Source organism: Oncorhynchus kisutch, linkage group LG21 (genome assembly GCF_002021735.2).
Source record: "Oncorhynchus kisutch isolate 150728-3 linkage group LG21, Okis_V2, whole genome shotgun sequence".
Taxonomy (NCBI): Eukaryota; Metazoa; Chordata; class Actinopteri; order Salmoniformes; family Salmonidae; genus Oncorhynchus; species Oncorhynchus kisutch.
The window spans coordinates 12739428-12767007 of record NC_034194.2 but is presented as its reverse complement, the minus strand read 5'-3'; the positions used below and the strand labels follow the sequence as shown (position 1 = coordinate 12767007).

The 27580-nt window shown below is 41.2% G+C and overlaps 1 protein-coding gene across 1 annotated transcript in view; it reads right to left on the bottom strand.

Annotated features, from left to right (window-relative positions):
• Positions 1-15308: 15308 nt before the first annotated feature.
• The window catches only part of mei4 (meiosis-specific, MEI4 homolog (S. cerevisiae)), a 48247-nt gene continuing 35975 nt past the window's right edge, over positions 15309-27580 (bottom strand). The window contains exon 5 of the mRNA XM_020454742.2: positions 15309-16713. Coding sequence (XP_020310331.1) covers positions 16435-16713 — 279 coding nt within the window. The 3' untranslated portion in view covers positions 15309-16434. The remainder of the gene's footprint in view (positions 16714-27580) is intronic.

Sequence of the window (27580 nt, the reverse complement as noted above, 5' to 3'; positions counted from 1 at the left end):
TGAGAGATAAGGAGCACAACTCGAAGAAGGCGAACACACTCTAGGACTTGCTCTTCTATTTTGTCACAAAGCCCTGAGGGATTAACAAGAAATCACAGGAGGTTGGTGGGACCTTAATTGGAGAGCACAGGCTCATGGTAATGACTGGTTTCCAGGTGTTGATACCATTCCATTCCATTTTCGGCCATTATTATGAGCCGCCCTCCCCTCAGCAGCCACCTGTGCAAGAGATACAAGCTCAAAGCACCATGACACACCTGTATTTAAGGCTGTAGGTTATTAGAGGGAGAAGAACAAGTGAAATAATTGCAAATGAAATGTTCCAAGTTTCCACAGTTGCAGTATTGCTTTAAATCAGAGCTTAGGCTACTTCCTTACCTGATTATGTTCTGGTGTCCATAGCATTAGCTACATACTTAGCTTGTCCATGCACACTGTGCCTCTCCAGGGTGCTGTTGGAGAGACACAATGCTCCATCAAATTCATTTAACATAAATGATGTAGCCTACGTTAGAAAGAGTAGTAGCCTGTGTGTTTTTTCTGTAGCCCAAGCCCAAACCAATTGCCGACCCCTGCTGTACACTATTCTAGTTTAGCGGGGATAGGAGGGGGGTGGCAATTGTTAGGCCGATAAATAGGAGGTCACATACCGGGAAGAAATTAAGTCTACTTTCACCCCTGCCTATAGTTCAGTGTTCTATGTAATTATATGGAGTGTGCCTTAACAATGACACAAGTAGCAACCATGCACGTATTTGGCCCATAGAGATGTGTCTTATCTTAGTGCCTTGGCCATTGCATGTACATATGTGTTGAGGTATTTCTGCCTGCCTCCATTATATTTCTGTCTCCCTTTGAACCAAGACACATCACATGTCTAGGCACATAAAATAAGTCTGTTTTTTCGCTGCAGGCGGATCCCTGCCCTTCTAGCAACAGGATATGAAAGATGAGGAGATCACAGGCAGTGAGGCAGGCAGGGACACAGAGACAGAAACAATGGGAGTGATGCCTATCAGCAGAGCCAGGGCTTCTCAGAGCGAGAGAAGGTCATTCACCATGCACCGCCGTAAACTTAGCATACGTCCCAAACCTGGGCTCTGGTCAAAAGTAGTGTACTATATGTGGAATAGGGTGTCATTTGGGACGCAGACTTATTTTGTGTTTTGTGGCCATTATTACACTCAAAAACAAATAACCTGGAGTCCGAGGCAAGCAGAGCAGAGCACATCACAGGCAGTCTGCCTCGCCTTCGCTCCACGGCAATTTATGAGAGGATAACGACAGTGGGGACTGGGGAGGAAGATGCAGCACTGACACCGCAATGTTATTCAATAATTGCATCCAAACTGCTCACGCACGTCAACAGGCTAAGTGTAGCCAGGCGCTAAAATAGAACTTGGTTCTATTTGTGACGCTTGACGCGCTGCAAGTCCCGCCTCTCCCATCTCTTGATTGGTTTTTAGGAGCATATACCCACGTGGGTGATTGAAAGATGAACTGAGGTACTCACTCCAGTCCAGTTGGTGGTAGTAATGCACCTCAAAAATGGTAGCCAACCGCCATATAAAGTCCAAAGAAGAAGAAGAAGACTGAAGGAGGAGAGATTACTATAAACTACCTCAGTTTACCCTTTTATCTGTGGATTAATTGTTGGAGTAGAGGACCTTGTGCATTTCAGGTAGAATAATAACCCAATGTTTATATCACAGGACAAATTAGCTAGCAACAGAAAGCTAGCTAGCTAAATTGCCATGACTGTTTAATGCTTTTCGACATGTCCCCAAATTAATATAGTTGGTTCAGAGTTCGTTTTGATATTTGAACCAGCGTGTCCTGATCATGTCTGGTGTGGATGGACAAAATCAAAGTGCACGTGATGACGCACGCGGACGCTCCCAGTCTAGTCAGCATGTAAGGCTTGAGTTTAGACAGGCAGCTCGATTCAGATTTTTTTTCCACTAATTGGTCTTTTTCACATAAGATATTTTTCAGAGCTGAGCTTATTGGTCAAAAGACCAATTAGTGAGAATAAGATCTGAATTGGGCTGCCTGTCTAAACGCAGCTTTATAGACCCTATTCAGTCTGTCCACAGAGCCATCGCTGCTATGCACTGAAGTGTGTGAATTCCTCTCCCTCCCTAACTAAGCAAATTATGTCAGACTCTAACATATTTACTAAGAACAATTTGATAAGTGATGCTTTTAATCAGCAATTAGACTTTTTATTTGAAAGAAATTGTACTTTAATTGACCCTGGTCAGTCAAACGACCACTCTTCCCTCTCCCAGCCACGATGGAAAATCTGTCAATTTGTAGTGAATCTTTGTTTTCCTTTCAACAACTTTATACTTGTGATGTGCTAGACACTCTGCTTGCTAACCCCTTAAACTCGGGGAAATGGGCCTATAAGAATATGGCAAATGTAAATGTTTCTAACAGAATAACTATTAAAAGCATATGCATGACCATGGTATCAATTGAAAGAGAACACTTTGGAGATTATGGGGAAATTATCAGACCAAAGTGAGGACACAACATTTAAACTAACAAAAGAAAAGAATCCAAACTGTACATTTCAAAGCATTTGCCCATAACACAATTTAAAAAATACTCTGGATACATTCAATAAACATAAGAATATTCGTTGACATTTTGGAGTAGGTGCAAGACAGGAAAAAAAGGGTTTGAGTGAGAGGTCTAAGTGGGGTCTCCAAGTGGCCACAAACCTCTCCTATTGTTATAAGTGACCTTATAAGTGTTAAACTTTCAAAAGCCTACTTCAGACAAACATTGTCATTTTGATGCGCATAGAATGGAGTCATGAGTGCGTTCACGTGAGTGTTCTGCAGGTCATTTTTATTCACAATACGACAAACATAGGCATTCTCAAACATCTGACATTCTGTTCAGCACAACCCAGGTTATAACGCATGTCATCCTTGTAACTGTGGATCATAAAAGTTGATACTGTAAATTACATGAGTTTTCAAACGTGGAAATGTGAAGTGCACATTTGGACTCATGGGTGTGCGGTTTGCTTGAAGACATCAAAGCGGTATTTATTATAATTCTCAACATCTCATCTTTCAGAACACATCGACTCCTCTCGTTTTATAGCATTTCCCACACTCAGACAACAAAATATGTGTAAAGGTAGCCCAATTAGCGGGAAGTATGGGGACATCTTCCTATAATAAAAAAATATTTAAAAAAAATGATGTAGTAATGAAGTTTATAATGTCTGTCAGTCAAAACCAATACAGTGCTTTATTCAACACTCGGCTTAAATCTTTCTTAACCTCAAAATCTATTTGAAATGTGCATCAGTCGGGCTTCAGACCATAGCACCATCTCAGCAGCAACACTGGTTTTAAATGTGGTGAATAGTTTGGATAGAAAGAAACAGTGTGCTGCTCTATTCATTGGCTTGTCTAAAGCGTTCAACACTGTCGACCACTCTTTAATAATTCAAAGATTGTCTGAAATTGGCCTGGACCAGGCATCTTGTAATTGTTTTAAAAACTACCTGACAGATAGGACGCAATGTGTACTTTCTGATGGTGTTAAGCTGATGGTGTCTAGAACAAGATCCTTTATATTACAAAAGGTGTCCCACAGGGGTTGATTTTAGGTTCTGTACTTTTTACTGTCTATATACTGTATATAATAGTGGTCTATATGTAACAAAAAAAGTCACATATTCCTGTACGCAGATGAAACAGTTGTGTATGCTATTGCACCCAATCAATCATTCAACATTTATTTTATAAAGCCCTTTTTACATACAGCAGTTGTCGCAAAGTGCTTATACAGATATCCTGCCTAAAATCCCAAAGAGCAAGCAATGCAGATGTAGAAGCTCAGTGGCTAGGGAAAACACCCTAGAAAGCCAGTAACCTAGGAAGAAATCTAGAGAGCAACCAGGCTCTGAGGGGTGGATAATAAAGAGTACACGGTTGACCAGTGTCACGATCGTCGTATGGAGTAGACCAAAGCGCAGCGTGGTTAGAATACATTCTTCTTTATTAATGAAGAACACTTAAACAAAAACAACAAAACCACCGTGACCGCTATATAGACAATGTGCTAACGTGCAACATAACATAGACAATAATCCACAAATTAGCCAAAGAAGATGGCTGCCTAAATATGGTTTCCAATCAGAGACAACGATAAACACCTGCCTCTAATTGAGAACCAATCTAGGCAACCATAGACCAACATAAACACCTAGATGAAAACAACCCCATAAATCAAAAAAAATAACCTAGACAGTACAAACACCCTAGAATAAGACAAAAATACACATATCACCCATGTCACACCCTGACCTAACCAAAATAATAAAGAAAACAAAGAACACTAAGGTCAGGGCGTGACAACCAAGCTTTTTTCGGGAGCTGCAATCTGCTTTTGCTGCTTTGCAGAAAGCTTTTGTGGAAATGAGATTGGTACTTAATACAGATAAAACCAAGTACATGATGTTATCCAATTTACTTAAAAAAGTATCCGATGATTTATGTATATGTATATTGGATAGTGCCCACATTGATCACAGATAACTCATTCAACTTTCCTGCAAGTGCTAGCCTGTTATGGCAAGGCAATCCCCTAGGGGAACTCCACCCCCCCATTCAGCTGAAAAGGTGGCGCAGGGAATTCAAAAATATTCTTTTGAAATATTTAACTTTCACACATTAACAAGTCCAATACAGCAAATGAAAGATAAACATCTTGTTCATCTACCCATCATGTCCGATTTTTTAAATGTTTTACAGCGAAAACACAACATATATTTGTTAGACCACCACCAAATCAAAAAAAAAAACACAGCCATTTTTCCCAGCCAAAGATAGAGTCACAAAAGCAGGATTAGAGATAAAATGAATCACTAACCTTTTGAAAATCTTCATCAGATGACACTCATATGACATGTTACACAATACATTTATGTTTTGTTCCATAATATGCATATTTATATCCACAAATCTCGGTTTACATTGACGCCATGTTCAGAAATGCCTCCAAAATATCCGGAGGAATTATAGAAAGCTACGCCAGATAAATAACAGAAATACTCATCATAAACTTTGACTAAAGATACATGTTCTACATATAATTAAAGATACACTGGTTCCTAATGCAACCGCTGTGTCAGATGTTTTAAAAACGTTATGAAAAAAGCCTACCATGCAATAATCTGAGACAGCGCTCAGACGTAAATATATTTCTCCGCCATGTTGGAGTCAACAGAAATACGAAATTACATTATAAATATTCCCTTACCTTTGATGATCTTTCATCAGAATGCAGTGCAAGGAGACCTAGTTCCACAATAAATCATTGTTTTGTTCCATAATGTCCAATACTAGTGTCCAATTAGCTGCATTTGCTAGCACTTTCAGCTCACGTGCCCAAAAGCTGACGCTGGTCCAGGAGAACTCGGATGAAAACTTCAAAAATATATATTCCAGGTCGAATAAACTGGTCAAACTAAGTAGAGAATCAATCTTCAGGATGTTATTTTCATATATATCCAATAACGTTCCAACCGGATCATACGTTTTCATCTGCAGCCAAATGGAACGACGGTGACATCAACAGACAAATGCGCCACAGGGAAATTGCATTCTGCCAAGACAGTGACTATTTCCTCTCCCATTCGGTCAAAGTTCACACCAGAGGCTCCATTCCACGTTCTACTGAATGAGGACATCTAGTGGAAGGCGTAGGAAGTGCTAACATATCCATGTCTTATTTGGAAGTGAAGGGGCGATGACGTCAAATTTGACCCACATTCAGAATTTCACTTCCTGTTTGGAAGATTGCCTGCCCTATGAGTTCTGTTATACTCAGAGACATAATTCAAACAGTGTTAGAAACTTCAGAGTGTTTTATATCCAATAGTAATAATAATATGCATATATTAGGAGAGAGTAATATAGGACAGAGTAGGATGCAGTTCACCATGGGCACGCAATTCATCCAAAGTGAAAATACTGCCCCTATCCCCAACAAGCTAGACTATGGTAAAAACCATTTTTATGAATGCGAAACCATCAGATCCAGTTTACCACAGAACACTTTTCTTTATTACGGGCGACAGGTTTAGTACACATTATTACATCCTATATCAGAATGTAGGCTGGCCATCTCAAGTCTCATAGATTGGTCACTGCTCTCGTTTTTGTTAATAAAGCCCTTTTGCACCAACTTCCACTGTACCTTACTTCCTTGTCAAACTAAAGACTCACCAGACCCCATCACAGGGATGGCTAACTCTAGAGGTCCTGTTGATCTCTACAGAATTAGGTACATCTGCATTCAGTGTTTTTGCACCCGTGTATGGAATTATCTGCAGAGCTCGCTGCAACTTGATCTCCTGTTACCTCTAGGGCAGTAGAAGTTGTTGATGGAGGACCTCCGTGTTGAGGAATGTGATTGCTTTTCTTAAATTGCTTGTAAATAAATATTGTATTTGTAAATGTGTATGATTTCTCTACATCCCTTGAAAAAGAGGCCCTGCTAAAATAAAGGTTAAATAAATAACTAACTAAAACACTAATAGTAAGTCAGACTTAGGGTATCACTGCTATAGAACACAACAGTAAGCCAGACTTATTGTATCACTGCTTTAGGACAGGGGTCTTCAACCTTATCTTGCCCAGGGACCACTTCCCAGGCAAAGTGGAGACCAAGGGACCCCCATCATACGTTTTCAAGTCTTTTGTTATCATCAGGTGACTGATCGTGGAAAGAAGTAATCAACATTTTCAAATGAATAGATTTGGTAGATCATTTTTTATTCTTTTGACCTCCCCACATTATAATTGGAAGAGGAAGTGTAAACGCTAACATAGCCTATTAGCTAGAAATACATTTTTGCTAAGAGCCGCTGTTTAGATGGTAAAATGGCCAGTGCAGTTTCCTGTGTTTTATATATATTTCCACACTATGTGGTTGGAATAATACTGTGAAATTGTGAAAATTATGTTAATGTCCTTTTAGTGTAAGAGCTGTTTTTTTCAGCCTGGTTTGGTGGGATGGAGTTCTGGCCGTCCATGGTGACCATGCGGTAAATTGGTTAATACGACAAATAAGAAAGGGAGGTCCAAACCACTCTGCCAACGACAACTAATTTTCAGTTTTCCCCTCCCCACTCAGGCCACTCCCATACAGTCATAGCAAAATTCTTGCTTGAGAAATTGCTCTTTGCTAAGAAGCAATTTTTGTTTCTTTTTGACCATTTTAATAGAAAACAACCTCAGTAAGGTACCCAGAAATGATTTCACACAGAAATGATTTGATATTGACATAAAAAACAGCTGCATTGGACCTTTAAACAAAGGTTAGCCATGTGTTGGCAAAAATGTATGCGCAAGTCAAGAAAGCTTACCAGCAGCACTTGCCGTACTGGTAGCCTATTCACAGGTGCTTATTCAAAGCCTATGTCAGATACTCCAGTGACTGTAATTGGCTCCAGTGAGTGTAATTTGCTCAATATTAAGAGTTGAGAAGTTTACATAAGTAGAAAGACATTCTCCTCGTTTCTACTATAGGTATGTAATTCAAAATTAGTTTATTCTGTTGTTGCTAGCGATATTCATCAAAACATTGAGAGAAAAAAATCCACTGGCAGTAGGGGCAGCGGAACCCTGGTCGAATACCCCTGCTATCGACTTACAATAGTAAAAACAGTAAGTCAGATTTACTCTAGTGTTACTGATAATTAATGTCACTGACAATCTATACAATCATGTCTTAAAACTCCCTAGAGTCGATATCTGTTGTCGTGTCTTTGGCTATGCCGGATTAAGTGATATGACATGCTATTGTATAAAATCCTTTCTCCGTAATTAATATGACCTGATTGAGCTAACCATGTAAATGTAATTAACTAGAGAGTCAGGACACCACAAAATAATATTTATAGAGCTGTTATCTTCCGAATAAACTCTTAAAGACCTGGTAATATTTTACATCAATAACAGTCAATATTAATCGTCACTTTAATTCAGTCGTTGACGTTGCAGTCCCCCCTCTGGTGGTCGACCCGGGTAGGGTGTCTGCAAATGAAGAAGTCCGCTCCATGGCTGGGCAGCGGATGTCCGGATTGGGATCGCCGTTCCGGACCCGTCGTCTGGACGTCCAGACTGGAAGATCTAGGCAGTAACTTAGGCAGATGTTAACAACACACACACACTCATGAAATATATAATTACATTTCCTCCCAAATGAGCGGCGTTGTGGCACTAGCTGATTTTTGTATGGGGAAGTTGTTTATGGCTCTATCACTTTCTACGTGCCGAAGAAAATGAAACTGAAAATGAATGAAAGCATGAACAAAACAAAATATAGTTATGCCCCCTTAATCATCTAATTGGACTGTATTCTATCTACGTCCATGGTCTTGGCAAAATGACCCTATCATGGCATTGTCTAATGTCATATCTAGGACTTTCCTCATTTGCGGTGTGTTGCATAGGGTACTATCCTAAGTTGATAACTATATGATAAGTCTAAGGCACTAATTTTGGGTAGTCTACAGGGATGACCTATGGACTCCTGGGAAGAAAACTGGTGAGTGCTGTAGCTGTAGAGTTAAAGGCCTCAAAATAAATGTTCAAGTTTACTAAGGCTGGTATTTTGCTCGGACCCTTAAGTGATCCTAGCATAAATCCTAATTGGATGTTCCGTTGTGCATGTGCATTTATGCTTACGCAAGCGCACATGTCAAGGGAAGGAAACCAAGTATCCTGGCAGATTACAACTTGTTCAAAATGAGTCTGACGTAGCCAGGTAATTTTCAGGTCAATGCCTGGAGGTCAGTCAGAATGTGTCGTGATATCGTAATATCTCCTTGGATCGGATTCTGCAAGTGTTTTCTAAACGTCTTTTTCCCAAGGGGTGCTTTCGATAGATACCCCTCGTGAATGACTGCGTTGCAGCTAGCGTTAGGGGTAGACAGTGTGGTTGGTGGAGAAGGCACTGTAGCCTGTGACCATACCTGGTTGGTTTTCCAATCCATCAATGGGAGTAACCGATCCATCAAGTCTGCTCCAAGTAGCAGGGGAACAGTTTCGAGGCTGGTAACATACACAGGGTGGACAAGCGATACGTCCTTGAAGTGTAGTTTCAGCATGACTCTCAATGTGAGAGGAGAGATAGTCTGAGTGACCCCTCGAAGTGTAGTGTCGCATCGTTCCACTTTTAACCAATGTTTAGTTGGCTTCAAAGCCCTTTTTTAGATCATCAAACAATGTTTGAGAGATGAGTGATATTGTCGCACCCGAATCAATTAGAGCATGACAAGTTAAGCAGTCCTCCAGGACTGTTTCCAGCTATGGTTGTTTCAATTCGTGTTTAGTGAACATGTTCCCCACAAAGTGGAGTGGTCGTTCACAACGACGTGATGTGTCAATTCTGTTCAAGGTGGAAGCAGATCGACTTTTCAGATTTTGAGTGGGCTTGGCTTTAACGAAGCGTTTGACCTTTTTCTTCGCAACCTTTGTATCAGAGTCTGTAGACAAAGCCCGTGGGCTTGTTTCTTGATCAAGCGGGCCCTGGATAGGGTCTCGAGTGAGAGCGGGAGAGATTTTAATTTTAACGTCCTTGCTATGGGTGTTAATTCCTGCAAACCTGGTGTCCGGTAATTCCCCGTCTAGTCCTTGTGACTTATCTTTGACCCTCAAATGTTTCTCGCTTTAGTTCTTCACGTAGTGGAGCTTCTGGAGAACATTGGTCTACATTTTGATCATCCTTCAACCCTTTGTTACCCTTGTGCTCTGACACTTTGTGTGGGTTGGGTGCAGGAACGTAGTGAACAGGTCGATTGTAGCGGTAGTCGTTTTGATGGCGACATACTCTACAGTTATTTAGACCGCGGTGGTTATTGGAATTATGGTTTCGTGGTAGAAACTGTTGTTGTGCGTCATCTCTTAACGCTCCAATACTTGATAATGCACCCTCTGACTGGAGTGAGTGCTCCTGGTCAAACTTCAAAACCGAGTGGTCAGGGCTCTTAGCTCTTCGAGCTTTTGATGCCTCAAAAGCTGTGCTTGCAAGCTCTCTGAGTTGTAAGATAGGCAAGCCAACGTGGGCTGCAGGGTCCAAGTAGGTAATGAAGGTGGAATACATGTTTGACAGGAACATTTGTTTAAATGGTAACAGGTCTTCCATGCCTGTTTCAGTGAGTAGGCCAAAGTAAGCTGAACGAAGCCTATGATAGTAAGCTTGTGGGTGTTCATTCCGAGCTTGTTTGACCGTGTTAGCCAATCAGCTATCATGTTTGCGAGTTGCAAAACCACTGAATTCTAATTTCAAAGCTGTGGAAAGTTTAGTGTAGTCATTTAGCACGTGTTGCTGTTGTAGGCGAATGAACCTTGTCATGTGTCTATTCAACGGTCGCTTCAACAGGTAAACCCTGTCAGAACCCGTAGCGTTTGGGTAGCCATCCAACGCGTCCTGTATGTCAGCAAGGATCATCTCAGTATCGTTTGGCTGACCTGGGATGGGGTCAAAGGTGGGGAAATTCTTGACGAGTTTGTCAAGGTATCCCGCGTCAAGCGGGCGGAGAGGGTTGGCTTCATCCTGTGGGGAAAGTGGGGCCGAAAGGCCAAGAGGAGAAGCAAAGCTTTGGCTTTGTTGGCCAAGAGGCGCCATATTACTCAGAGCCGAATGGCCAAGAGGAGAAGACTAAGGGACACATGATGGAGGCAAGGTCTGAAACCTATCATCTTCACTCCTTTGAGTACCGGGCTCCGGTTGCTTGGATGGATAGTCACGCTGTAGAGCATCTGGATTTCCTCCAGATGGTACCTAAGGGTGGTATTCTGCTGCATTGCAGAGTCCACTTGAGCGCTTAGAGTAATGATTTTGGACACGTGAGTGTCGCACTTGTTCCTTTCGGTCTCAAACTTATCTGTCATGGTTTGCAGATAGAGGTCTTGAGTACGGAGCGAGAGATTCAGTGATGAGATTTCTACGGCTTGCTTAGAAATCAAGATTTCCATCTTCATCACCTGAGTTCTCTCATCATTCATTTGGTCAGAGACTTCAATGAGTTCTGCTGATTTGTCATCCAACTTAGTCATTGTGTTCATCAACTGATCGTCTTTGGTCTGCAGAATTTGGAGTAGAACATTGTTACTGAGTAAAGTTCAACAAAACTGCCTGCATGTTATCAAATTGTGCGCTCCTGTATGTAGATAACTCAACAGATTTATCTAGTTTGGAGTGGACTACCTCGTATTTAGTTTTGGCTAAATCGATTTGTTGCTGGAGACAACGATTTTGTTTAAGAGTTTGTGCTCGTTCATCGTCATAAGTATTTGCAATTACTTTTAATTGTTCAAATTTCAAACGCAGTTCCTCGACTAGCGGAATGTTTTCATTTGCTGCTTTTGTCAATAGTTGCTCAGTTCTCTCCATGAGAGATGGCATAATTAGGGTTGGTATTGCTGCTGAGGTCAGAGATGAATCCTTTTATGGGTGGAGGTTCACTAATTAGCGGAGGAGTGGTGACCACCTCCTTTGATAGCTTGCACATTATTAGAAAAATTTAGAGGAAAAATGTTCCTTGAAAATCTTTTTTTTTTTTCAAAGTTTGGGTTTGGAATTCATTGGAAGCTGCAAAGACAAGTTTAATCTATTTATAGATGTTGACGAACTAACAGTATCGTACCAGTAATGTGGAAGTTGGACGTGAATGAATTTGCAAAAGCTAATTTTATTAATTAATCAATGCCAATGATTAATCATACCTGGGTAGGCTATCTGGGTATTAAACTTTAATTAACCTGAGAAGTTGCTTCATCCAGGTTAATATGAGAAGTTTAAAAGTGTCTCATTTGATTGGAAGAACATTAAGTTATGTTCAACAATTTAATTGATTAAATTGAATGAGATGATAATCCATACAATCTCCATTGATTGGATATCATAAGTGTAAAATGTGTCAAATGTGGGGAACATTCACCACCACTATGGTACACTTCTCCCTAAGGCTGAAGCCACATGGGATTCCCGCTGGGGTGGGGCTTCTGTCAGTACTGGATTACTGAATGGTTTTGCAAAAACCAAATTTTACTGATTGATCAATTTAATGATAAATCAGACCTGTATAGGCTATTTGGGAATTAAACTTTAATTAACCTGAGAAGTTGCTTCATCTAGGTTAGTTTGGAAAAAGTTTACAATGTCTTATTTAGAAAACTCATCAATTTGGATATTATTTAAAAGATCTATTTCAGAATGTAAATGGCCAGATTTACACGTATTAGTTAAATTGGATAAGACATTGATATCCGTCTGGACATCATAAGTAATGACTTGAGTGTGACCTGAATAATTATTCATGAACGAATATATTAGGGCACACGTCAGCGGTCAATGATTTCACACGCTGAAATCAAATGGAAGTACCCGGTCCGGGACTTCCGTTCGGCAAGGCGGAGGAATTTCAACGTGGCTCAAGAAAACCAAAATGGCTATTTTCCCTTGTTAGCTTTAGCATCTGGTGCAAGCTAAACCCTCCGTTGTGCCTGAAAATGCAGCACATAGGATTCCCTTGACAAGGGAAAGGTTTTTACTTATAACGCATTATGTTCAAACCCTTTTCGCCGTTATTTGACGATGTTCTTCACAGGGGCGGGCCACTGATTGAGCAGAGCCCTAACCTTATGAATACCCAAATCTCTCATTTGGAAGCTAAAATTACATTTCATCTCTTCACCAATAATTTTATATTCAAACACTTAAATTGAACAACAATTCCATGTGAATCCGATAACTACAATGTGCAGACTTTCCACTGTAGAGTTTGTCATCTTATCATTGATGAGAATGTCTCAGATGACAACCGAACTGACATCATATGCATTAAGTACCACCGCATATGTTCAATTGGTCGGATTACCAGAATATAGTTAATTTCCCCCCACCTTCTGATGTTCCCAGAATCTCTATGTTAACCAAGGGATTTTCAAATTTCACATCAGTAGGGTAGAGAGGAAAAAGGGGGGAAAGAGGTATTTATGACTGTCATAAACCTACCCCCAGGTCAACGTCATGACACTGTGCTCCCGTGGAAATCTAATTAGCATTATAAATAGCAAAATCGGTCTGTTATCTGATTTTTTGCATGGGCCGCAATTCAACCCACCGCATCTGCGTTGGAAGGTGGCAGAGCTACAGCGGTGTTTGTCAAACCAGGAAACATCCCAAAAATCATCTTCTCACAAAAATGTCTGTAGCGTCGTAATGGTTTGGTGTACAAATTAATAACGACCCCTCTACTGAATGATGACTCTCACGAACACGTGTTTTGCTCTAGGATGCCCAGAAGCCTCACAAGACTTGTCTGAAGGTAGCCCTGTACCTTCAGTAAAAATTATGGAAGTACAGTGCCTTCAGAATGTATTATTCTTATTTTTTCAAAATTTTGTTGTGTTACAGCCTGAATTTAAAATTGATTACATAAATTTGTGTCACTGATACCCCATAATCTCAAAGTGAAATTGTGGTTGCTGAAAATTTGGGAAACAAAGCTGAAATGTCTTGAGTCAATAAGTATTCAACCCCTTTGTTAAGGCAAGCCTAAAGTTCAGGAGTAAAAAATTCATTATAAGTTGCATGGACTCATTCTGTGTTAAATAATAGTGGTTAATGAGGTTATGATTATTATGTTTTTTGTTATTGTTGTACTTTAACTCCTTTTTCTCCCCAATTTCGTGATATCCAAGTTGGTAGTTAGTCTTGTCCCATTGCTGCAGCTCCCCTACAGTCTCGGGAGAGGCGTAGTTTGAGAGCCATGCGTCCTCCGAAACACAACCCTGCCAAACCGCACTGCTTCTTGACACACACCTCGCTTAACCCGGAAGCCAGCCACACCAATGTGTCGGAGGAAACACCATCCAGTTGGCAACCGAAGTCAGCTTGAAGGCGCCCGGCCTGCCACAAGGAGTCGCTAGAGCGCAATAGGACAAGGAAATCCGGGCTGGCCAAACCCTCCCATAACTCTGTCGACGCCGGGCCAATTGTGCACCGCCTCATGGGTCTCCCGGTCACAGCCGGCTGTGACACAGCCTGGGATGCAGTGCCTTAGACCGCTGTGTCACTCGGGAGGCCCCTGGTTAACAAACATTTAATGCTTACCCCATCTCTGTACCCCACACATACAATTATCTGTAAGGTCACTCAATCGAGTAGTACATTTCAAGCACAGATTCAACCAGAAAGACTAGGGAGGTTTTTCAATGCCTCGCAAAGGACACCAATTGGTAGATGTTTCAAAATTGTAATAAATTAACAGATGCTGAATATCCCTGAGCATGGTGAAGTTATTAATTAGGCTGTGGAAGGTGTATCAATACACCCAGCCACTACAAAGATAATGGTGTCCTTCCTAACTCAGTTGCTGGAGAGGAAGAAAACTGCTCAAGGATTTCACCATGAGGCCAATGGTTATTTTAAACAGATACAGAGTTTAATGGTTGTGATATGAGAAAACAGTGGATGGATCAACAACATTGTAGTTACTCCACAATACTAACTTAAATGACAGAGTGAAAAGAAGGAAGCTTGTACAGAATAAGAATATTCCAAACATGCATTCTGTTTGCAACAAGGCAAGTAATACTGCAAAAAATGTGGCAAAGAAAATAACTTTTGGTCCTGAATACAAAGCGTTATGTTTGGGGAAAAAATCCAGGACAATACATCACTGAGTACCACTCTTCATATCTTCAAGCATGTTGGTGGCTGCATCATGTTATGGGTATGCTTGTCGCCGGAAAGGACTAGGGAATTTTTGGGCAGATAAAAATAAAAGGAATATAGCTATAAGTACAGGCAAAATCCTAGAGGAAAACCTGGTTCGGTCTGCTTTCCAACAGACACTGGGAGATGAATTCTTTCAGCAGGACAATAGCCTAAAACACAAGGACAGATCTACACTGGACTGGACATACCAAGATGACGTTGAATGCTCCTGAGTGGCCTAGTTAGTTTTGACTTCAATTGGCTTGAAAATCTATGGCAAGACTTGAAAATGGCTGTCTAGCAATGATCAACAATCAACTTGGCAGAGCTTGAATAATTTTTTTAAGAACAATGGGCAAATATTGTGCAATCCTCTTAAAGATTGTAATTTCCGCCAAAGGCGCTTCTACAAAGTATTGACTCAGGGGTGTCAATAATTATGTAAATTAGACATATGTATTTAATTTTCAATATATTAGAAAAAATGTCAAACATGTTTTCAATGTGTCATTATGGGGTATTGTGTGTAGATGGGTGAGAGCTAATCTATTTAATTTATTTTTTATTCAGGCAGTAACACAACAAAATGTGGAATAAGTCAAGGGGTAAATACATTTTGAATGAATATGGAAGCCCTTAAATGCCCAAAAAAGGGTTAAAAATGTGTAAAAAAATTGATATACTAAATTCCTGAGCTTTATTTTTATTTTTTATATATCTCAGATTTAGGACAGACACTTCAAAACAAACTTCAATTTTATACATTTTTGGACTATCTGTTTTGCCATGTATGAATGTTATTCAATGCGTTTCTATAGGCTAATAGCAGTTAGGCCAAATTCAGTGTTTTATGAAATTATTCATAAAACGTTAAAAAAATAATGCTAAATGTTCGTTGGTATTACCATCTTAAAACAATTCCATATGTTAGCTTAGTAGAATCCCAGTCCAGGGCCCTTCTGTTTGAGATATTACAATTCTGACAATAGAGCGATGTAAAATACAAATATTTTGGAAAGATCAGGTAAGGAGCAGGATGTTGCTTTTAAAATGTTAAATATATCAGCTAATACTTCCATAAACAGGTCTAATAAATCAAAGTCTAAAATCCAAAATATTTACATGGACTTTAATCTGTAAAGTGAAAGGGGAAAATCTGGAATACAAACATTTAGGCTTTTTTTCTATTCAAGTCCTTTTTTTTAGTAAAAATGTTGCTAATAGAATCAACAAATTAAAACGTGGATGTCTAAGCACAAACATTCTGTACATTCCTTCCTTACAGTAATATGTTCCTATAAATAGCTGCTCATACAATACTCAGCATGTTAATTCTACATTTACAGTCTGTAAATAAAAACTAATTAAAAATGTAATGCTTTTTTTCTAATGTCATCCACTGTAGTCTTTCTCACATTGCCACACAATAATAATTGGTTTAGCTTACTATACGAGCCACAACACTATTTTTAGATTCTTCCGAGGAGAATATCAAATGGAGCCACCACCTCATTCTCCAGCCCTGTCAAGTCCTGTCTTTTGATTCCTGCTAAGTTAGTCAAATCCTCCTTGACTAACTGCACCAACTTCTGCAGCCCTTTGAAGTAGAAAGATCTGGAGGTGGAATTACACGCGTGTGGCGGTGCCGCGTTCGTTCCTGGAACGCCAGTCTCAGGTCTGGGTGTTGTTGATGTTGGAGGGGGCGAGGAGAGCCCCTATCCGCCACATGTAGAGGGAGTACAGAGGGAAATCATCGGACAGGAGCAAGACGCTATGCTCCAGCCGGCCCAAAAGGGCCCTCTGCTCTGGGCTCCAGTGGTGCCCAGTTCCCCCTGTGGCCCCTGGAGGTCCTTGTCCGACCTGAAGGAGCTGCTCCAGGAGCCAGAACAGATAAAAGGAGTTCTCATACAGGGATATGTCAAACTGGCCGGGCCCCTCGCTGCTTTCCCCCTGAAAAACACAAACATCACAGAGGAAATTAAAGTAAACTACCTGGCTGGAATAAATACCAACAGCATCTCACACTTAATATTTGAACTCAACCTGCTCTCAGGTAATTTTACAGGCTTCTAAAAAGATAAATGAAAAATAATTATATACACTCAAACGAATTTAGAGAAAAACTGATGACAAAAAAATGGACTTGTGTGCAAAAAGTGTGCTTTGAAGCCTAATTCCAGTTGACTGGTATCACTGTGTGCGTGTATTTGTGTATGTGTATGAGTGCCATTTACGCTTGTGCTGTTTGTGTGAGTGTGTATGTGTGTTTGTGTGTGTGGAGTGAAAATGAGTAGAACAGCAGCCAGATGGCTGTCAGGTGAGGCTCCAGGCTGCTGGCTGTCTCCAGAGAGCTGACAGGATGTGAAATAGTCTCTCCTGCCTGACTCACTCGGACCCCATCTGGGTAGATCACGAACATACACCTCCTCTCCCTGGGGTGCTAATGGTATAGTCTCAATATGGCTGCTGCCATGAAAACTAAAATAAATAAATAAGATGGGTACAGTGAAATGTGTTGTTTTACAGGGTCAGCCATAGTTGTATGGCGTCCCTGGAGCAAATTAGGGTTGAGTGCCTTGCTCAAGGGCACAGACATATTTTTTACATTGTTGGCTCGGGTATTCGAACCAGCGACTTTCCGGTTACTGGCCTAACGCTCCAGCCGCTCGGCTACCTACCTACCTGCCTCCCGCTCCTCAGGTTCTGAGGCTTGTGTCACATCTCAGGTGGGTCCCGTAGTGTTAGAGGTGTATTCCCAAACCACAACAACCCGGGAACGTATGATCAATTATCTACGGTAATCATAAGGCTTATAAAGGTTATAGGTTATATCACAGAAAACAAGATCACACATTTTCCCATTAATAATGCAGCAGGTTGGGAAATTAAAATGTAGAGGAAGTCCTGAAATGAACTGCAAGACCTCTATTGGTGGCGGTGGGGGGTCTGGGTTCCTCTCCCCTCAGAAGTAACTTTCCACTTAGGTCCCATGGTAAATATCCCGCAATTATAACAGAGGAAGCTATTCAATGAGCTGACCAATACCACATGGAGAATAGCACCGAACAAGCACAATAAACAGCAGCAGATAATGCCTTCTGCTGGCTAACATTACATGAGTATTGTGCCAACATTGCAAAGACAAAATACGCTGAGGGGGCAAACTAAAGTAGCCTAGTAGTAAACATTTCGTGTAGCTCACAAACCCCCAGAACACCGATGGTCTGCAGATAAGAGTCCTCCTGAAGAAGGAAAACAGCCCAGACACACTGAGTCTAAAACAACTACCTTTTGGGCACCTTACAGCTTGAAGAGATTTTCAGAAGGAAAAGAGCCTTAGTCGTTTCTCTTTGGAGACCAATGTCCTCTAATCTTTGTGTCACTAAAACAACTCCCTGCTTTTTGCGCATCATAACCGATATACAGAGAATAACGTAACGGTGTAGAAAACCCATACAGTTGCTCCTGAACACTTCTCTCAGCCTTCTCTTACCCTATGTCAGAGACACAACTCCAAGACAAAAAAATACCGTCGGCTACACATATTACTCAAATGTAAGTCTAGATCGCTACGACACTCGCCCGACAGTTGGCCCCCTTGAAACAAGGCAGTGTAAACAGAATTGTCTCATTGACTCAACACTCATACAATATAAATGGTAATAGCAGAGCAATGTTTTTGAAACAGCTGAATTTTTTTTCAAATATTTGAAACTTTTATTGAGATTTTTTAACCAGAAATTTCAGTAACAGCCTGTTACATTCTGAAATTGTCGCAGTAGCTGCCGGCTGCACTGAGCCATGTGAAAGTATGGAAGCCCATCCACACCACCAAAAACGTGTAAAATGTTGGTCATACAAATAGGATATGTTTTTTAATTTGTAACATTGTGTGGTGATTTCAAAAGGTGGCACTACAGGTTCCCGAGTGGTGGAGGGAAATCGTTTTCCTGGGGCCCAGAGTTTTTCCTTATCTGGTACCTAATCAACTGCAGACCCTTGTTACAGTGTATGATAAGGTCATATGGTAAAAAAAAGAACAATCCTGGAAAAACTCCTAACCTTAGGGAGGATGAAAACATGAAAACCCTTTACACAGACAGTGACAACTGTGATCGGACAAAAACAAACATGGCTGGCTCACTGTATGCATGGTTGCATCCTGTAGGCCTTTGCATCTGTAATAAAACAGATACTCATACAGTATGTCATCACAATTGTGTTGATTGATTAATTCCAGCCAATTATTTGTGATTAAAAAGGACTAGGTTGCCTAGCCACCCGAAGTGTGAATATAAACCAAATTTGATCATTCACATTTTCTCAGAACACAAATAAATGGGCCTATTTTAGGCTATAAATACATAGCTTAGGCTATAAAAACAGGACGTTATTGTTACCGAAAAACAAAATACAAAACGAACGTAAAGTTCTGCAGGCTACACAGCAACTATACAAAATCAAGATCCCACCAACTAAGGTGGAAAAAAGACAACGATAGACAGCTGCCTTTGATTGGGAACCATTCCAGGTCAACATAGAAAATACAACAGATTGCCCACCCTAGTCACACCCTCACCTAACCAAATAGAGAATAAAAAGGCTCTCTAAGGTCAGGGTGTGACAGTTATGTTTGCCCAGATGCGTATATAGGCTTCTCTAGGTTACCTGCAGCTGTGGTTGTTATCAGTAGGCTACAGTTGGTCAGATTGAAGCACAGACTAATTGTGCAAGTTGACTATGGAAGTCTGTTCCCACCACAAAATCTATTTGATTTAATCTGACTTTGAGTTATGAGATAGTAAGTCATAATAATGAGATAGTAAGTAAAAAATAATGAGATAGTAAGTGAAAATAATGAGATAGTAAGTCATAATAATGAGATAGTAAGTCATAATAATGATACACGTTCAGGCGATCTGTATCACATTAATCCAATGTGCACTTTGCATCAGGCCCTCAACTTTCAAAGGACAGCCTTATGTACTGTAAATCCTATAGTCAATCACAGTGTGTGTGTGTGTGTGTGTGTGTGTGTGTGTGTGTGTGTGTGTGTGTGTGTGTGTGTGTGTGTGTGTGTGTGTGTGTGTGTGTGTGTGTGTGTGTGTGTGTGATATGAGTTGGTGCCTGCTTGATGACATCTGGTTCACATCTGATCAGATATGACTAATGCATTAATTCAATCCAATCTGTTAAAGGGGCAATCTGGGTTTGGTATATATAGCCATTGATTCTTGAAGAATGTAACTTAGAAATGCTTCATGAGCAACGTTCTTACTTACGCCATCAGAAACCAAAATATAAGCTTGTTTAACTCCATTGTTTGTAAACAATATAATTGTAAACAAACACTGTATAGCTTCAAAACATGGTTAAAACTATCATTTTGATCTCATGGATGGTCAGTCCTTGCATCCCTATGTGAGAGTCCTTGAGACTATGTACATATTTGAGAGTGGTTACATTTCTCCAGCCCCATTCCTCAGCTTTTTTTTGTTTTTCCTCAGCGGGACCACTTTATTGTTTGAATCACAGATTACTTTTCAAGTCCATGATCCAGACTCACTATATCATAATTATGACTTACAGATCTCATAATTATGATTTAGTATCTCATAATTATGATTTACTATGTCATAACTCGCAGTCAGATTCTTTTTTGCGGGGGGGGGGGGGGGGGGGGGCTTCCATAGGCTTCCACCGCTTATCGTGGTGAATTCACTTATATCCATGTTGTCTGATTTGTAGTAATGTAAGGTAGGCCTACTGTACTTTTATATTGGCATGAGAGGGTTAATCATTCATTTTTGATAGGCTAATGTTACTTGCTCTTTTAGCAACTCTGTGCTTTGGTCTTGAAGCTAAATGTACGAGAAAATAAATTGTCTGCACATACATGCTTGTGAATTGCTGCATTATTCAAGTGTAATATGGTTTGGTTGTATTATTCAATAGTGTCATACGTTTTAGAAGAACATGTTCTGCTATTGTTGAATTGTTTGCGTTTACTGGCTAGTGGCTACTGTGCCATTTACAGTCAATTTGAGCTGCAGACCAAGAATGTTGTGTTACCAGCCAGAACGAAAGGTGAGGGAGGCAAAGACTCTCCTTCATATCTCGTAGTGGGAATAGGACCTTTATTACCCTAGCAGAGAGCAGAGGTACTCGGGGAATTGGCTTTCCATTGTTTACAGGTCTCTCTGCCCCCAACCTATTCACACCTCTTCTGGATCTCTCTCCTGGTGTGGGTCAGCTGACCTTGGCCAGCCAATCAGCGGTCTAACCTGGTGGTGGTAACAGGCCCCCAATTCCTGCTGGTGCTTTAGTTGTTCCAAGGAGGGCAGGTTGAGTGTCTCTGTCCTCCATCACAATTCAGCAACTGGACCTCTCCCCTTTCCACATGGACAATCCTCTAATCTGGACTTCCTAACTGTGTGTTAGTGCAGTGGTTCCCAACCGTTTTTGGTTACTGTACCAACAACTGAATTTATCTCTGCCTGGATTACCCCTGAAGTACCCCCTCATGTATTTTACCAGACACCTATGGTCTCATGAGGCTTCTCATGTACCCACAGTGGATAGGCCAAGTACCCCCAGGGGTCCTAGAACCCCTGGTTGGGAACCACTGGGTTAGTGCATGGAATGACCATGTAAGTGGACACCTAGTGGGTTAGGGTTCAACTGCTGCATGTACCTTATCTATTCAAATGTAACATGCTACTGTATTACTGCCTAATATACTACTGCTACATCTCATTCAATGTAGTGTGTTAGCAGGCTAATGCATATCAGTGTTATAGCTAATGTTACATAGACCACATCTTCCCTACTGTTCCCCTTAGATTTTTATTTAGTCACATGCACATGGCAGATTTAGTGGCAGGGAGGAGAGTACACTCTTAATGGTGCTTCTGTAGAAGACTGAGGGCCCTTGGGGATAGGCCACATTTCTTCAGCCTCATGAGGTTAAAGAGTCACTGTTGTAACTTCTTCGCCACGGTTTGACCATTTTACGTTTTTTTGACGTTCTCCACGGTGGCCCCGTTCCCCCTGAAGTCCACAATCAGTCCCTTTGTTTAGCTGACGTTGAGGGAGAGGTTGTTTACCTGGCACCACACCGTCAGAGTGCCTACCTCCTCCCTGTATGCCATCTCACTGTTGTGGGTAATCAGGCCTACTGCTGTCATGTTGTCAGTGAACTTGATGATAGAGTTGAAAACGGTGTGAGGCCACACAGTCGTGGGTATGCAGGGAGTACAGGAGGAGACTGAGGACGCACACTTGTGGGGCCCTAGTGTTGAGAATCAGTGTGGAGGAGTTAATGTTGCCTACCTTCACCACCTGGGGGGTGGTGAAAATCAATATTTGCTGCACCCTGGAAGTATTTTGTTTGCAGAACTGGGGGGGGGGGGGGGGGGGGTCCGTCAGGAAATCCAGGACCCAGTTGCATAGGGAGGAGTTCAGTCCCGGGGCTGTGAGCTTTGTGGTGAGCATAAAGGGACACTGTGGTACTGAAGAACCGAGCTGTAGTTGATGAACAGCATCCTCACATATGCATTCTGCTTGTCCAGGTGGGTGAAGGCAGTGTGCAGTGCAATGGTAATTGGGTTGTCCGTGGATCTGTCGGGGCGGTAGGCAAATTGGAGACGGTTCAGTGTCGGGAGGGAGGCGCTGATGTAGTCTGACTAGCCTCTCAAAGCACTTCACGATAACGGAAGTGAGTGGTACGGGTCTGTAGTCATTCAGTTCAGTTACCATTCTTGGGCACAGGGATGATAGTGAACATCTTGAAGCAGGTGGGGATAACGGAAAACACAACAGGATATCCAAAAACACAACAGCTAGCTGATCTGCACTTGTTCGGGGGGCGTGGCTAGGGATGTCATCTGGGCCAGCAACATTGCGAGGGGTTAACATGTTTGAATAACTTGCATGCATCCTCCGTGGAGACGTAACCCTCATTGTCCTCAGAGGCTCTCATCGGCAGCTCAGAGTCGTTTTGCTTGAACCGTGAGAAAAAGGTGTTTAGCTTGTCCAGTAGGGCGACATTGGTGTCTGCAACGTGACTGGCTTTTTTTTTTGTAATCCGTGATTGTTAGAAGCCCCTGCCACATACGCCCTTGGGGTAGTTCTGGGTACAGTACAGTAGGGCTGGGCGATATGGGCAAAATATCACATCAAGGTATTTATAAATAAATAAATACGTATGCCATCCAAGGGTCAGCACATACATTCTAAGTGATTTCAATGGATCTTTCTCCATTCTGATTGTTTTAAACTGTTCCAATTAAACTGCAAGCTAAAACAATCCTCCAGGACTGCGGCGCAGAAGAAATGCCAGGCTGCGCAGAACTTCACCGAGTTCGCCTCATTAGTTTGCACTATATAGAGCAATGCTTTTTCTGTGATAGAATCAACATTATTTCAGCCCCCTTTCAATGTAACAAAACAAATCTAACTTTGTAAGATTGAGGTGGATTTTATTGTAGGCAGAGCCAAATCGTAAAGGAGTGGAATTCTATTGGCAGGTAGTTAGCCCACAAGCGGTCTTTCAATCTTCAATCACCCGCAAGTGAATGCACTTTTCAGATCAGCTCAGATCAGAGCCGGAGCATGTGCACATTTGTGGATATTCTTTGCTAGTTAGTGCGTTATTAGCCCAGTTATAGGTAAGTATAGGTCAGCAATAGGGAGTTACTGCTTCCTACTCAAACACAAAACGTGTAGGCTACATTTCAAGCTGTCTTTGAAAAGCAAGTCAGGCAAAAAGATTTTGTCTTAATTAACAGGGCAATGTTGTATTTTGAGACAGGCTTGAATGTACAAATAAGCCAATATCCTGAGGGGTAGCCTACATTGTCTAATTCTCTGTATGACCATAATAATCAATTGAATTTTGTAAAGTGGTTTCTTACATCATACAACACAATACAATGCAATTTACAGTCACCTATTTGGCCCATGGTGTTATAGACCAAAGAAAAATAAAAAATAATGAATTCATGTCAAGCTTTGCATAATGTAAAAAAGTCTAATGCAATATAGGCCTGCATTGAACACCACATATAGGCTGTAGGCTATATCATAGAAATCAAAAACTATTTACATGTGAAAATGTAATGGGATTTTCTCCATTGGATTTGTTTGTTGGCCACTCTGATAAGCCTACATTATGCTCAAATTGCAATAATAGCCTATTGGCTACTGTCTAAAACTGTAAGGGTACAGCCTCAGAGTTCACTGTAAAAACTTGCCGGAATTTGCACAAAATTCGAACAACGTTCAAGTTTCCATTCAGAAGATCTAAAATTAGCTAAGAAAAGACAAATTAGCCATTTACAGATGTAAGAAACACAAACTCATAGTGTAATTATAGAACGCTAGTGGATTTATATGAAGAAGCAAAGTGAAAACAGCATCGTTGTCACCAATATTGTTGCATGTGCTGTATTGACAATGCAGACTGAACGAACAAATGCGCCCCTTGAGTGACAGGGGGCGGGGCTAGGTCTGTGTGGGAAGCGGCATGGAGAGAGGAGAGAGATGACTCGAGTAGCTGAGCAAATTATAAAAAGGGACGTTACATACTGCGTATCACATTTAGCAAACCAAACATTCAAAAACTGTTATAGAAGGTAAAGTAAAAATGCAAACCGATCCGTTCATCAATACTGGTATATTGTAAAACACAGTATACCGCCCAACCCTACAGTATAGTATCCAGGCCATTAGCAGTATTCTCTCCACTGTTACTATAGGCCTGAAGATGGCTGCGGTGTTGTTATGCAACCCAAGATGGCTGCCTCCATGGCTTTTCCCTAGCATTGCTAGCCTCCAACTATGCTACGCTACTACATTAGCTGCTGTATTGCATATTGTTATTTAAATAATATAGCAGTACACTGCTATTATACAGTTATCTGCTGCTACTGTTATTATTACAAGTAATGCCACTGTGTAATACATGCTTTCCTTCTGTCCAATTACAACTTCCACTAGTCCCTTCTCTTTGTAATGCTGTTTGTGTGTGTGTCTGTTTGGTGTGTACTAATACATGTGTGAATTTTTTGTTTTTGTTTTGGGGGGTTGGGGGCCCCCTTGTCAAACATTTTCTCTTAGCCTCATGACATAATATGTAGAATAGCATAATAAAACCGTACATTTTTCCTACACAAAATGTGTTGAAATGCAGGAAGTACCCCAAATGCGGTAGTCCGGCTCTGCCTTCAGTGGTGTCAGGGCCTCCTGTACTGGATCTATCTGTCTGTCTGCAGGGATTCTAATCACAATGTGCTGTGACCTTGATAGCAAAGGTTTGAGATAATGAAGTGGACCCTGAACGGAATTCAATTGGCCGTGTTGATTAGACCTGCGGCTCGTTAAAGCTAGGAGACTACATACAGTCCCACTCTCTGACTGGAGAGTCAGCCATCACAATCTCAGAGATTGGGAGAGAAAAAGTATAGACAGCATGATAAAGCTGTGCTAAGAGGCCTAAAGGGGTAGTAATATAATGATGGACAGAGATTGATTCGTTGACAGAGCGGAGGCGAAACAGAAAAGCCCACAGTTTGATTCAGACAAGGAGGAAAAATAAGGGAATATCCCATTTTCTCCCTTCTCCAGAGCAGAGCTGCTCCCCTTCTCAGTGCTCACTAACGCAACAATACTGTGTACAGACTTCCAGTCAGCGGGCAGGCTCAGTATTAACGCTCATCTAAATGCATAGCCTGCGATCCACCAGGACTTTGGTACACACTGTGGTTGTATCCAAAATGGCACCCTATTCTCTATATAGTGCACTACTTTTGACCAGGGCCCATAACTATGGTCAAATGGCCTGTGCCTGCTAAGTGAGGGGTAGGGGTTAACTTCCAGTTAGCTCTCTTCTTCTGCGAACCTGCCCAGTCATGCTCTGCGCCCCTGCCCACTCTGAGCCCCTGCCCAGTCATGTGAAATCCATAGATTAGGGCCTAATGAATTTATTTCAATTGACTGATTTCCTAATATGAACTGTAACTCAGTAAAGCCGTTGAAATTGTTGCATGTTTTATATTTTTGTTCAGTATATATAAAAGTGTAATATTGGTATGCAAACTAAACATTTTCTACATTTCAACTCTATATTTAACATGGTACAGGTGTCTTTTTTTTAAAAGCCCATAACCATAGGTATGAGGTGTATATTTTTGTTTCAAAGTAGATTTATTTAAGACTACCAAGAAACACTGTGTGACCCTGATTTAGCCCACTGCAGTAAAAGGTTATGGCTCCAGTCTTGATTACTGTCTGGTAATATGATCAAGTGCAGCAAAGAAAGACCTAAGCAAAGCTGCAGCTGGCTCAGAACAGAGCAGCACACCTTGCCCTTAACTGCACATACAGAACCAACAACATGCATACCAGTCTTTCCTGGTTGAGGGTTGATGAGAATTCCAGACTGTCTGTATAATCAAATAACATTCAGCTCAAACACCCTTACATACCCCAAAAACATGTCACCAGGGTTCCCTTCACAGTCCCCAAGTCCAAAACTAATTCAAGGCAACGCACAGTATTATACAGAGCCAAGACTCCAGCCACCCAAGTCAAAGACTGTTCACTCTGCTACAGCACGGCAAGCGGTACAAGGGCGCCAAGTCTGGGACCCAAAAGGCTCCTTAACAGCTTCTACCCCCAAGCTATCAGACTGCTGAACAGTTAATCAAATGGCTACCCAGACTATTTGCATTGACCACCCCCCCTCTTTTGCACAGTCTCTCTTACATTGGCTCTATGCACACTCACTAGCTTCTACCCACACACTTATACATACGGCTGGTAGCCTAGTGGTTAGAGCATTGGGCCAGTAACCGAAAGGTTGCTGGATCGAATCCCCGAGCTGACAAGGTAAAAATCTGTCGTTCTGCACCTGAACAAGACAGTTAACCCACTGTTCCTAGGCCGTCATTGTAAATAAGAATTTGTTCTTAACTGACTTGATAAAGGTTACTTTGAAAAAAAACACACACTTTCTGCTGCTGCTCTGTTCATTATCTATCCTGAATTGCCTAGTCACTTTTACCCCCACCTACTTGTACATATTACTTCAGTTACTCCCTGCACATTGACTCGGTACCGGTACTCCTTGTATAAAGCCTCGTTACTGTTGTTTTATTGTGTTACTATTTCCTTTTGACATTTTTGCAAATTAGTTTTACTTTTTAACTCTGCATTGTTGGAAAAGGGCTCGTAAGTAAGCATTTCACGGTAAAGTCTACACCGGTTGAATTCGGGGCATGAAAAAAATACAATTAGACTTGATTTGATCGCATGAAACTTCTTTCCATCTACAATTACTTAAGCAAACAGCAAAATTACCTTTAAAAAACAGATTAAACAACATCTCTCATGGAACGGCGGGACTGTGAGGGGACACACACACACACAAATACACGCACACACAGACACCCTGGTAGTGTTCTTTGTATATCGTGTTTTAAATGTGTATCAATGTTTTGTTACTTGTCATGTTTTTGGTTTTTTTGTATTCTGTGGACCCTAGGAAGAGTAGCTGATGCTTCTGCAAAAGCTAAATGGGGATCCTAGTAAACAAATACATTAAAGGCCTTCAATTGATAGAGAAGGACAGAAAAAGTAATTATTTGGTGGTTAATATGGGCGAGGGTAAAACAGCCTCCAATGTGGCCTGAATGGAATTAATATGCACTGCGGGTAGACCACAGATAATGTTAGTGATGCTAAGATTCTAATATTACAGGTACCTGATCTCTGCACAAACTCAGTATCAAACTCTGTCCATGATTATTGGTATCCT